The 13331-nt window shown below is 36.9% G+C and overlaps 1 protein-coding gene across 1 annotated transcript in view; it reads right to left on the bottom strand.

Annotated features, from left to right (window-relative positions):
* The window catches only part of LOC139726571 (probable RNA polymerase II nuclear localization protein SLC7A6OS), a 70630-nt gene extending 59120 nt beyond the window's left edge, over positions 1-11510 (bottom strand). Inside the window, exon 1 of the mRNA XM_071637564.1 lies at positions 11139-11510. Within this exon, the coding sequence (XP_071493665.1) occupies positions 11139-11351 (213 nt within the window). The 5' untranslated portion in view covers positions 11352-11510. The remainder of the gene's footprint in view (positions 1-11138) is intronic.
* Positions 11511-13331: the final 1821 nt, after the last annotated feature.

The following is a 13331-nucleotide window of genomic DNA, read 5'->3' as shown; positions in this document are numbered from 1 at the left end:
GGTGTTTGTTTTTGGTGTAAATAAGAGGTTAGGTGTTAATGGTTGTGTTATCAGTATTTGCACAGGTAGGAATAACAGTTATCAAGATTCAATGTTAACCCGTTGAGGACCGTTTGATTTTGCTACAACATGCATTATTTTCCCATAGATGCTTGCCCGAGTATACATGTACTTGGGACTCGTCCTCGACGGGTTAAGAATGGGGGAGATGACTTCTTGAATAGAGATTTGATTAATTAAAATCTTACAAATACACATAGGCATATGAATTCTGTCTACTAGCAGTAATGCTATCCACCCTCCAATATATATATGCTTTTTGTGGTGACAGTCCTTGCTTTGAAAAACCAAAGAAAATCACAACTGAAACCTGACTGATGTGAGTGTGACCAATGCAGGTGGCCACTGGCGTTGGAGGGAACATTATAGAATGTTGCCTCTGAAGGTTTTGAGATGCTAATGAGGGAGACTAATCAAATTCTGGTATGAAAAATGACAGCACCTGTTTACACAGCACTCTTGACATCTTACAATGTAAATAATCAATCGGCCAAAGAGTTAAAGTAGCTGTCTGAAGTGGAAAATGGAGCAAACATTTGAGTTGGAGTTATGACAACAAATTAATTTTGAAAATGAAATGACCCCCTACCCCCATAAAAATTATCACAGATGGTTCTACAAAGCAGGGGGGGGGGGTGGAAGTGATGATCCAACATTAAAGAAATGCACCTCTGATTCAAACTGCAATCTCAGCCCATGACAGAGTTGGTTACAATTTATTGCACAAGATGACTGTGCATTGATGAGAATGACGTATACTGATCATAACTAGGCGGCACTCTGGCGGAGCAAATGTGGCTTACAAATCTCTACAATATGACGAGTCTGGATATCACTTTCGAATACCTTACCATTCCACCTATTAATATCAACTGCATGATGCTCAAGTTCTTTGAGAGATCAATCAGTCCCATTTTCCTTAATTACCAAGTAGCAGCACAGCTTTCATTAAATGCTCCTGAAGGTTTTTCTGTACTTTGATGACATTTCCTGATCAGCTGACGACCACTTGGCATCACTTTCATATTTCGCATCAATCCATGATACACGGATCCAAGTACGACAAGAGTTAATCTAATTAGAAATTAATAGGCTGGCATTTTCACCCCGTCTGAAGGGTAATAGGTGGGCGATGATTACCATCTGATGAACCGGCCTCACTTTAATAGCCTGCCAATTTGACGTACCGATGTTAGAAGCTGGCGAACCACAAATCATAATTTCTGCATCAAACGAAATGGGTAAAGTTCCAGAAACCCAAGCTGATATATCATCCATCCCCACATACATGTACTATGCCATTCACACCACTCTACAGTAAAGAGTGGCGTAATGTGACAGCAATAAAAGTATGAGTATTTGTATGATTGACGACAGATTAACACTAGAAACAGACAGAAGGCTTGAAAGAATAGAAATTAATCATTACTGACAAATTGTTAAATATAATGAGGGCAACTCCACATCATTTAAGAAGATTGTATCAAAGAAAAGAGTGTAAGACACTGCTGATGAATGCTATATACTGTATAAGATACTATTTTTTGTGCACAGATATTTTTGCAAATAAGAGGGTCACAGACATTTTTGCAAGATGCTGTTTTCACGATTTTGACATTGTGGCTATCATGAGTGCACTAATACTTGTTAGTTGGAGATATTTTCATGTGTTGATAAATTTGTGGTCCCATAGTGATTTGTGAAATTCAAGAAAATTAAACGCTTGCGAAAATTTACAGCTTATACAGTACAGCACTTGTATTTTCCAATTTCTTCCATTCCCTGATGCCATATTATTCATGAGCATGGCAATACTTTCACTGTCTTCTTTAGTCTGCAAGATCATATTCTGCTTTTTCATAATGAAGTTCAATGTTAGGTAAACCTACAGGTCCAGAGTTATGGTTTATTTTGGGGGGACATGGGCCTACTTTGCAGAAAATCTCATTTTTCTTTAACAGACAACAGAGATTGTCTACATTGTACATGTAGTTTGTACAATAGGTATGACAAGCACATGTATGTTTCATTTCAATTTAAGTATTGCACGTATAGATGAATAACTGCTCTTCAATCCTTTATTTGACTCTATGACTCACCTCACTATCAATGCGATCATAAATTATACACCATGTATGTTGATTTGTCCACTCCCTGGTAGGTATTCATTCAGATATGTAACAATCCTATGTTAGAAACCCCCGACACCTACTTTGCTGATCAGCTCTCTTGTGGCGGAGTCCCAAGGTCATACTCCCACACACTGAAATTGAGTAGCTGTCAGTTTCAACCTACCATCACTGAAATGAATAGGTCAGATTTCAATGGATTTAAATCCCTTACTTTGTCACTTCAGTGTAATTCCAGCACAAAATGACTGACTTTGTTGACATGAAAATTCTTATGTGAATATCTTGCACATTGTAGTCATGACACAATACACTTGTACCATGGAGCTACTACGAAAAAGCTGTGGGGTGTTTTTTTTCCAACAGGAGAGGAAAACAAGTTTATCATTGGGCTTGATTGAGACTTCTTGTATAAAACCAATGAGGTGACTTTGCCCAAGGTAGTTTCAATGTCAAGGGCACACATATTTCCTGCATCTTTGAGACTTATTGTTAATCTATCAAAAGGGCAAAGTGGATGAAATACCCAGTAAACAAAAGGCCAGTGGGTCCTTGAGGTCTCATGCCAACTGCCAATCCTGTCAAGATTTATAACACTCCATAGAAGAGTTGAAGCAACACTGACCAGAGACTGACTTTCAAGGTCTAACAAATGTGCATATCATCACACACATATATGCACATGCACGCATTGACACTTGTATACACACACACATAAACACACATGAAAAACAGGTTGCATCCCAACTATTTCACAGCCTCTAGTCTTGATGTATACCAACTGTCCACAAATAACAGAACTGGCAGCTGACCTTCAGTCTGCCGACACTGGCAGAAGACGCTTTCACCCTGGATGTGGAAGCGCTTTAAGGACAGACTAAAAATTCACTTTATAGTAATGGTCATGATGAGTATATCACGTCTGCATACATCATGTATGTATCTGTTTTCTTCTGACTGGGTGAAAACGCTTCTTGTCATTTTAGTTCTCTCCTCCACGGCGACATGGGGGGAATAAGTGATAAGAAGATGTAGTCATGCCTAATTTAGCTTCACTTTGTGTTACCATCTGCCATTACATGGATTGGAAAGGGGGGGGGGGGGGGTACTTGCGGCTAGCATGAAGAAAGCCTCTTATCTCATTACAGTGTGCTAACGGAAGGGATCTACATTTCATCTCATGTTCGAAGAACATCAAAGACAGGCCTAAGAAGGTATATCCTTGAGTAGAGCACCAGTTTGTCATCAGGACAAATGCAGTTTGGTCTGCGTCGCCGCTGAGAGCAAAATTTCATCATGATGTCATTATCACTACATCTAAGAGTGTCTATGATATCTAATGCCATAGAGTGGCTTTGAGGATTAATGATGATGACGATAATAATGATCTACTAAAAGGAATACTGTAATGTTGATCATAATCATGATGGAAATTTTCATCATCAACATCAATCAGAATAATCAGGTGATCAGAATAATACTAATCATCTGTATATATTTAGTGCATTCCAATATCAGTTTTCCTACTAATGAAATGAAAGCAGAGATAGCTCAATGTGACCTATCACAATATTCTTTACAATTTTTGACAGGGAATGGAAATATTCACTAATAAGATGGGACTTTGTATGTGATGACTGAAATTCATGTCAAAGCAGAGCACTGGTACCAGGTATTGCAATCACTAAAAGTATACATGTGTGAGTATTATCGGTACCGGTACCACAAAAGAATTCGTTACCATTCAATGTAGCAGTTTCATCTGATATAAAACCACCCAATATGTGGATCAAGTTACTATATAGTATATTGGCAGCTGTAGGTTCTTTTCTATCAAAGATCGACATATTATGTACCGGTACCAAGAAACTATTCAAACTTATGTTTTTTCTGGCTGCCTTTATATTTCATGTGTCCCGCAAACTAGCACATTATACAATCATATTTGGGGCCAATGTCAGATCAAGGGAGAGTTCGTGTGAAACTAGAGACAAATTACGCCTGCCTCCCGCTGTTCCAAACCACAGCCAGACAGTCAACATCAATCAGAAGAACTCGTTCAATTCTGACATTTCAATTGAAATCCTGCTGTCTTCAACTGCTCCCTTTCACACAGCCCAAACAAAAACATTGACAGCAACTCACGTAGACCTTGGCTAGTCTTTGATCCAGGAGAGTTTATGATTGAATGTGAGGGATAGGTTCTGGTTGAATGGGCAGAGTGCACAGAGAGATACAACGTATGAACAAACCCTTTCTCTACCACATAATGATGCTGTTTAATTGTTCTGTACTCAACCATGTCACGTTTCCTATCATTACGTACAAGACATCTTAAAACAAGACAAGCACTGAACGTACAGTATGAAGTGCTTGTATGGTGATCAACGGAGTCTAAAACTTCACAGGCATTTACACTGTACATAGAATTTGCTGTATGTGTTGGCCAAAAGTAAATTCACACTTACATTTGTGTTCCAGAGATCACGTGAAATCAATAAAGGACACAAAGAGCAGACAATGAACAAACACACTAACTCAGCTTTTTAAAGTGCATGCTTATCAGCATGAATCAGCTTTAGTACACCAAAATGAATGTTTATGATCTGTAGGCTTGTAAATGGCAACCATTTCAGCAATTCATGCAATTTCAATATTCATTTCTCTGCCACAAAATACATTTTATTACAAAGTGAATTCAGTCTGTACCAGATTTGCTCTGAATGGAAGCAGCTTTACAAAGTTTTTGATTTTAACTTCACCACAATCATAGGACTTGCCAAGTAACCGCCTGACAATGTGTCTAGCCAAATCAAAAGCACACATGGCACTTTTGAACAAACATCGATTTTAAAAGCACAACATCTGAAGCTGTTCAGATCCTTTTCCACTAAACCTCATGTTTCCATCTCAAATGTACCATCCATATTGTTGATTTTCGGGGTACACAGTAGACATTACATAAACAGTATTGACTTTAATACCTAACGATGTAACACCTGCAGAGTTGTAAAAAAAAAAATGACTCATCACAGCACACTAAAAATTTCATCACTAATATTGCTGGTTGAAACCCAGGGAACTGCTTCAAATCCAATGCAACACATCTAAACTGAAACTGATTCTTCAGAGGAAATAAAACTTTAATCATTGACAGCATGAATCTTTGACAAGATCCTTTACTCATGGTTTGTAGTCTCTCATTTCATTGTCATAATGTCCCATGGTAATTTTAATTGAACTAATATCATGTGGTATTCCATGGTTAATGTACTGTTATGTTTATCTTTTTGTGAACACTGTTCTGTTCTGCTTTTTCTTTGCCTCTTGAATCGAAGACTAGCATCTCTGAATTTTTTTATCATTATTCACTGCAAATCACACATGGTGAATTACAGTGGGGTACATGTTCCACCAATTCAAATAGATCTGTTGATAAAGTACACTTGTATTGCTGTTTATAATTGAGAAATTTCTCACATTGCTGCTTATGGCAGCTACTTAAATGTCAAATGAGAAAATGTCCATCACCAAGAGAGCCATACTTATCTTCTGAATGAATACTGTGTCTGATATCTACTTTATCATTCTATTTCTGAGGATCCATGTGACTACTGCTTAGCAGAAGTTTCTTCCAATCCCCCTTGAATTCACTGACTGAGCAATGCAAATTCTACAAATATCAATGATACAAATTCACTTAGAACAATCTATGTTTTCATGAGAAAAAAATCAGACTAGGCAGAGGAAAATCTCTTGCTTTCACTTCATCATCATATATCATAGAAGTTGAGACTGAGTGTGTGTGTGTGTGTGTGTGTGTGTGTGTGTGTGTGTGTGTGTGTGTGTGTATGTACTGTTAAGCAACACAAACAGAAAAGAATGTGAGGTGTACAGCCTACAAAATTTAGTAAGCTACTGAAATATGTGAACACATCATTGCCTTACAACTGAAATGAATGAATAATTTTGAATTTTCACAAGAGCTAATATGACGAGATAAGTTTATACCACCTTCTTATGGTATACATCTTCCTCTTCTTGCTCTTTATCCACCCTTAAACATGCATCCAGCTATTTCCAAGAATCCCTAAAATCCAAGTGACTGCATACAGGCCTGCCAGTAAATAATCATATCAGATCACTGTCTACATTTGTAACTGACTGTCATTGTCGGGCTACAATAATGAGTAATTACAGTATGCACAAGGCAGGTCAAAATGGTCATAACTGAAGCATTTCTGTTTTTACAAACCAAACAAATTATGATATCACTCCTACTGTCCTAGTTCTATACATCTAAAGTCAAGATCAAGAAAAAAAAAATGTTTTCATCCACCATTTTCTTCAAACAGCTGCAAATTCTCTCACAGAACAGAAACAAAACAAAACAGAGGAGTCTAGTGCACTGGGCTGTGCCTGTGGATGTATCGTGGAGTGAATTCATTTGGAACACTTTGCCAAACTTGTATGAATCGTAAGTGAGACCAGTCAAATCTTCCCTTCCATACAATCACATCACGTCAGGCCCGAAACCACTATTTCGGCGCAATTGGTCAAAAATCGTGTCGCTTATGTTCCTACTCACCTAGGAGAGATAAAAAGCTCTTTCAAAATGCCCCTGTGATTTTATGTGATGCCAACGGACATATAAACAAAAACTGAAATCATTTCGAAGGCGAAATTATACCACTAAGCCATTGGTGGAGGGTTAAGTTCGGCCAACAGGCTTAAAAGTGCATGTCGCCAACGATGATTTTTAATGTTTTCTCAACTTTGTGGGAAAATATGAGCATAAAGAGGAAGCTTACTCACGGTTTCAGAAAAGTGGCTTAAGGTTCTATGAAAACCTAACACAACTTTTTAAACTAACCATTCTTTATCAACAAAATAACTGATGGAAATGTGTCGCCAGATCCGCTGAAACATACGTTACCAACTTTGTACTGCCAACTTGGTTATGCTATTACAGTGAGTACTACACAATTGTATTGTTTTTCTGACCAAAAGGGGTGTAAGTTTATGTTAAAAGATATTTCATCACTCAGCTTCAAAAGACATGCGACTGCTAATCTCGCAAATATAGATTTTAAAAAGGTAGATTTAAGAGAAGTAACATACGTTACCATCTGTGTAAAAAGTATGAAGGTGCATGGCTCTGAATGATTGTTCTAGAGTTGAGACTAATGGAGTAGATTGTCGTCATACCCATGGGTGGCAAAAAATTCATTATTATGTTGCTAACTTATACGATTTAATCCACAAGTGTAACATACGTGATGTAACTTACGTTACCACCAAATGACAGAAAGCTTAATTACACCATTAATTACCACCTAAATGTACATTTCTCGAATCTGTGCCGTCGATTTGAGGTCATGGGATAGCTCAGCAACTTCTTTCAATGGCATCTTGAGCATTGGCAGCGCGCAAAATACCTTTACATGATGTGTTGAAAAACTGAGTAAGTATTTGATTGTTGGAAATGTGTTGTTGTTTTTCATAGAATCATACTTTACTTCTGTTTATTGTGTCTTTATTAAGTCAGTAGATTCCACCGTAAAAATCCAGTTATTGCTTTGCTGTACAGGTTTATTCTTTTGAAATAAATCACTCAATTTATCACGTAACGTATGTTTCAAATTTTGGTAACGTAAGTTTCAAGATGTTGTCATGTTGATAACATACAATCCACAGAAAAGCCCATTTAATTTGAGACAATTTAATTGTTGCAGTTATGATGTTGATGAGTTTCTCCGTCAAAACATATCAAATTCATTTACAGCTGTATGTTCTTGTTTGTTAGGAGGATGCAGTAAAAGGGGACATAATCATAGTATCTTTGAAAAAATCGTTTGGTGGCGTTGATGTTCAACTTGGCTTTAATGATGTCATATTCCAGGTATAAACAATGAATTTAACATTGTTTTAAGAAAATTCAATGAATAGCTAATAAACTTAGGGATTATGCAGATCTCTACTTCAAAACTATTGGATCAGGTCCCTGCATTAATATAGTAACGTAAGTTTCTAGTTCTGGTAACGTAAGTTTCATCAATTCATGTCGTTGAAAAAGGATATTTTAGAGAATGTGCGTGGATAAAAATAACATTTAATTGTTCTAGAACTATAGTTGAAGGAATTCCATAGGGAAATAAGTCTTTTCAATTATATTTATCTTCGGCTATCATTAATCAATATGGTGACTTACTACTACCTGACTATTTTTAACGGAGAAAATTAACTCAAATTTGTGTCGTTATATCGTTGATGATCTCAAAGTGAAGAAAAACACACTTTGAATGAAGAAAAGGTAACAAAAATACATGTGCATTAAAGAAATGTAATTTTAACTATTACTGAGTATACCATCATAGATCAGGCCTACATGATAATAATAATGCTAATAATAATTATAGTGATATATGTTTCAGTGAGATATATGTTTAAGACATCAACATTTTTTGTTCTTCCTTCTTGTTGAAGTTAATGCAGTTGCAATGAGGAAGAGCAGTGCTGAGATTAAAACCCCATATATAGGGAACGTATAAGCTGCAATCAGATTGGCGAAAAATCATATCTCTAAGCAAAGATTTAAGAAAAAAAAAACATGTACCCGTCGCGTAGTTGACAAAAAAAAAAAGAAGAAACAAACTGTCACGCATCTTTCTTTTTTTTTTTTTTTTTTTTTTTTTGTTTACCCTACCAGGGTAACCATAGGGGAAGGGGTTCGAGGTCCCCCGCCCCTTTGCCAGCAGTCAAAATATAAACGAAAGGAAATAAAAAGAAAAAATGAATCGCAGAATCCTCCTCCCCAGTTTGAAATAAACAAATAAAAAAACATGAAATTGGGCTTGTACTGGCAGCATAGAATTAAGCTGAAGCCTTTCTTTATATTTCTTCAATTTTCTTTTCTTTTTTTTTTTCTTGCTTGTCAGTCGATGAAACCCGGTAAAAGAAATGAAACAAAAGAAAAAATGGCACGGGAGCTTTTATTTTTCTCCCTGTCAGGTGATTAAAACTGGAAGTAGTCGACTTTTTCTAACTCTGACCCCATCCCTCACCCCATGAAAATCCTACTTACGGGCCTGCCTGTAATCATTATCAGTAACTTTGTTGTGCATGTATAGCAACTTGTCCTTTCACTTGTCTTTTGAAAGATTCAAAAACATTTTTCCATACAGGAGACAATTTCCAGATAGGGCAAGAATTATTAATGCAAGACTTGTTATTCTTGCTATCGTTGTGGATTATACTGTCTTATGCATACATAACAAGGACAATCGAGTACATCATTTCATAATGACAATTTCATTTATCCTACCCAGTATTGTGCTAATGCAGCTATGTAATTTGACGATACTTCATCGACCTCATTTGCCATAGTCAACCTAGTAAAGTGGTCATTTATTTAATTAACAAAGAACATTTCTTGGTTCCTTCTGTCCATATCTCTTGTTTACCGAGTTCAGAAATTTCAAATACAAGCAATACGGCGTTATTGTTCATTATGAAGCACTTTAATAGAGTAACCATCTCGTTTCTGCCGTTTCTTGTTTCATACAAGTGTTAAAAATTTTGTGAATACTATTGTATTGCAACTGCTATTTTCAAACTGTTCCTGCATAGAATAACTGTTGCGACAGCAAAGTTATGGAGTCTGTAAAGTTATGGATTCGAAACATATCTTTCAACAGCATGAAGTGACAGCTGACAATAACAAGTTACAAGACATCAATATGAAGATAACACGTAACAAGACGTCAAGCATACGAAAAGTTCCATTATAATAAAATTGAAGTGAAACCTACGTTTACCCACCACTCGCTTTATATTACACGTACATCATGACAATATTTTCGTCCGTGAAGGCACGTGAAAGCATGTTCCCAACTCTTATCATTTCAATGTCATAAATTCATAAGTATGAAGCCAATTGTCTTCAAAATATCAGCAGTAACGGATTAATGTTCTACTCCAGAGTTTATACGCGGACATGTTATAAAGTCTTGCAGTTTTACAACTATTTCAATTGTAATTTTTGAGAATTGTATCACCATGATATTGCGACGTCTTGTTATAATATACGTTCACTTATAGAGTTGACGAGAAATTAATGTAAGAATATATACCAAAATCAAAAAGAAAAAGTACCAAAATCAGTTGCACATGTAGTAGTATTATCTTTGTAACTTACGTTACATTAACGTGAAACATACGTTACGTGGAATCTGACGAATATATTTTTGCGCACATAGATTCACATGTTTCATCGATGATACTCAAGAATTGGCTTGCAATTTGGGACTGATAAATGTTGAAAATATTTTCTGAAGAAAGTCTGACATCAAATTATCGAGAAAACAAATGAACATTACATGAAATAAGATTTAACACAATAGGACATGCTGTGTTCAGTATAGCATACAGGTCATTTGCCATCCTTCCCATCTGCAGGCAGCATTTACAAACATGGCAGCCGATGGTATGCTTCACATCTGACGCATAATTATCTCAATCATAGACTGTAGTCACCAATCTTAAAGCATTTGAAATAGAATGACATTGGTAACGTATGTTACATGATGAAATCTACGCCCTATGAAAGAAATTATCACACCACAAAAATAAAGCAAGATTGTGTGTTCATATTTTTCAACTACAAACAAGAATATTTGTGTCATGGATTGGTATAAAAATGAAACCTATTCTAAAAACTTTGATTTTCGCGTTTTGCGATTGTCCAATTGTGCCGAAATAGTGGTTTTGGGCCGTCATCACTCATCAGTATGCATGCTTCCTCTTGAAAATCTTGCGCTGTATCGACACTAGACATATTATAGACTGGACAATTACTATGCCTTGAAAACACATCACAAATACTGGTAATTGAGGCGAACCATGCATGGCCTATATTGGGAAAATGATCATAACAAAGGACACAATTACCTTCTTTGCTACGGTGCCTGCGAACTTGAACACAGTTTTCACCTCACCGGAGCTACCAGCGGCGCTGCCCCCGGAAGCTCCGGCTGCGCCTTGGGAGCCCTTGGCCTTGCCACCACTGCCACCATCTCCCAAACGAGCTTTCTTGCACGAAAATATCAGGGCCTCACTCGGTTCACACGATCGCTTGCGGCGTACTCTCAAGATGGTAGCCATATTGTGACAATGGTGTCAACGTAAAGAAGAAAAATAGTTGCTTCCAGATGGCAAGGAGATCCAAATCAGGAATAACAGCAGCCTGTTGTCTTCGTTGATCTAGATTGTGTACTGAGCGTTCATTGTAGCAGGTCCTGTTTAGTGTCAGCGTACGGCCAATCGCACGTGTGGATGCGGGCGGCGGTGCTGCAGGGTACGGGCGCACACGGTGCTAGACTGTCTTTCGTGGTATGACCGCACAACATCAACTCACCGGAAGGTGGCGCACATACTCTTTATGCGTTGTTGGAACACTACTTTCGGTTGCAAAATCTCTTTGGTTGAATCCCGAGTTCAAACTTTAGAAACTACTAGGTATTATAAATACATAAGATTCAAATCGAGTCACTCTTACTAATACTGTAGTAGCCTATATCTGTCATTACTTCTTTTTTCTTTGAGCGTCGATACAATACTTTGTAGTTTGTGACTCATGTTTTTAGTTTTTGGTGTTATAACGGCAGGGGTATAAATTATAGTAAACAAATTTCGATCATTCGACGCGTTCCGACTATATATATAGCATGATTATTATTATTATTTTTTTTTTTTTCAGCAGAGGTTATCACTTTTTCGAGAGACATTGAATACTGAGAGCAGACCTATGCATTAAAAGGGATAGTTGAGTTTTGGTTGAGAACTGGTTTCAGATTTCTAACTTTTTTGTGAGATAATGAGAAACCTCTTATGAAATATATAAAAGAGCATCCAATTCCAAGAAGAATTCAATGTTTAGGTGTCTATTTGATTTAAAAAAAAATGGTTTTGAAATGGCTGAGATATCCAATATAAAACGATCCTAATAAAAGATGGGACCCAACTTTTATTAGGATCGCATTGCTTTAGTTTTGGGATAGGCCTATTGTTGCACCCATTTCAAAACCATTTTTTAATCAAATGAACTTTGAATTCCTCCTAGAATGTCACTCCTCTGTAGCATTTCATAAGTGGTTTCTTATATAGTGGGACACTATCTCGCAAAATTTTAAAAGCTCAAGCCTCATTTCCACCAATACTACCATACCACACGTTTTTCTTCTGTATGGACGAACTTGTTTCTTCTCTGGTTAATATCACTTAGCATCTCTGTAGGTTCGCAAAATGTTCAACTTTTGTTGATCGATCATGTACCCACTATAAGTTGAATTGTCAAGGGGATGTAGATGGTCATACTTGCAACCAATTGACAAATTGCCCTTCATCGACCCTGAAAATAATTGCCATTCAGTGTTTTGAAGTAAGAGGCTTGATAAAAAAATAAAAAAATAAAAAAAATAATGTTCACATAGATCGTCAAAGGGCAATTTGTCAATCAGTTGCAAATAAAAACAACTGACGCAGGAATCTTTAATTTGAATATGCTGCCTTTTGGTCTTCTTTTCTTTTCTTTTGGTCCTCCTCTCTCGTCTTCGACTTTTTACAGACCATTTCACTTCCATTTATAAAGGTGTCATTCTCAAGAGGACAGTTTGTTTTTTGTTTTGTTTTGTTTTGACCTTTAAGCAATTAATTCACAAGAAACTGATCGTTTGTTACTAGTTTAACGTTTCTTTAACCAAAATACACTGTAGGATGAATAAAATTCTGTACGATACTTGATACTAATAACCCCTTGTTGCAACCCTTATTCGAAACTATACTGGGATAATTTTTTTTCTTAAAGGGATCAAAGAATATTAAAGAACTCTCTTCTCCCGCTCTGAAAACATGCAATACACAGGGGCGGATCCACGAATTTCGTAAAGGGGAGGCGCACTCCCCCCCCCCCCCCCCTCGATTTTTTCCCCTTTATTTCTTTTGCTTTAACAAAAAAATAAAGAAGGGGCACTAACCCGGTACATCCCCCCCCCCCCCCGGATCCGCCACTCATACATAAAATTTGTATCACTGGTAGGGAAGCTACATTGGCATGCTGATCATCGTCTTTTTCATACACTGTTG

Source organism: Diadema antillarum, unplaced genomic scaffold (genome assembly GCF_040938485.1).
Source record: "Diadema antillarum isolate AM-2024a unplaced genomic scaffold, OU_Dant_1.0 scf00000017, whole genome shotgun sequence".
In the NCBI taxonomy this organism is placed as follows: Eukaryota; Metazoa; Echinodermata; class Echinoidea; order Diadematoida; family Diadematidae; genus Diadema; species Diadema antillarum.
Note: the sequence above shows the minus strand (reverse complement) of the source record. Positions and strands in the feature narration are given on the sequence as shown.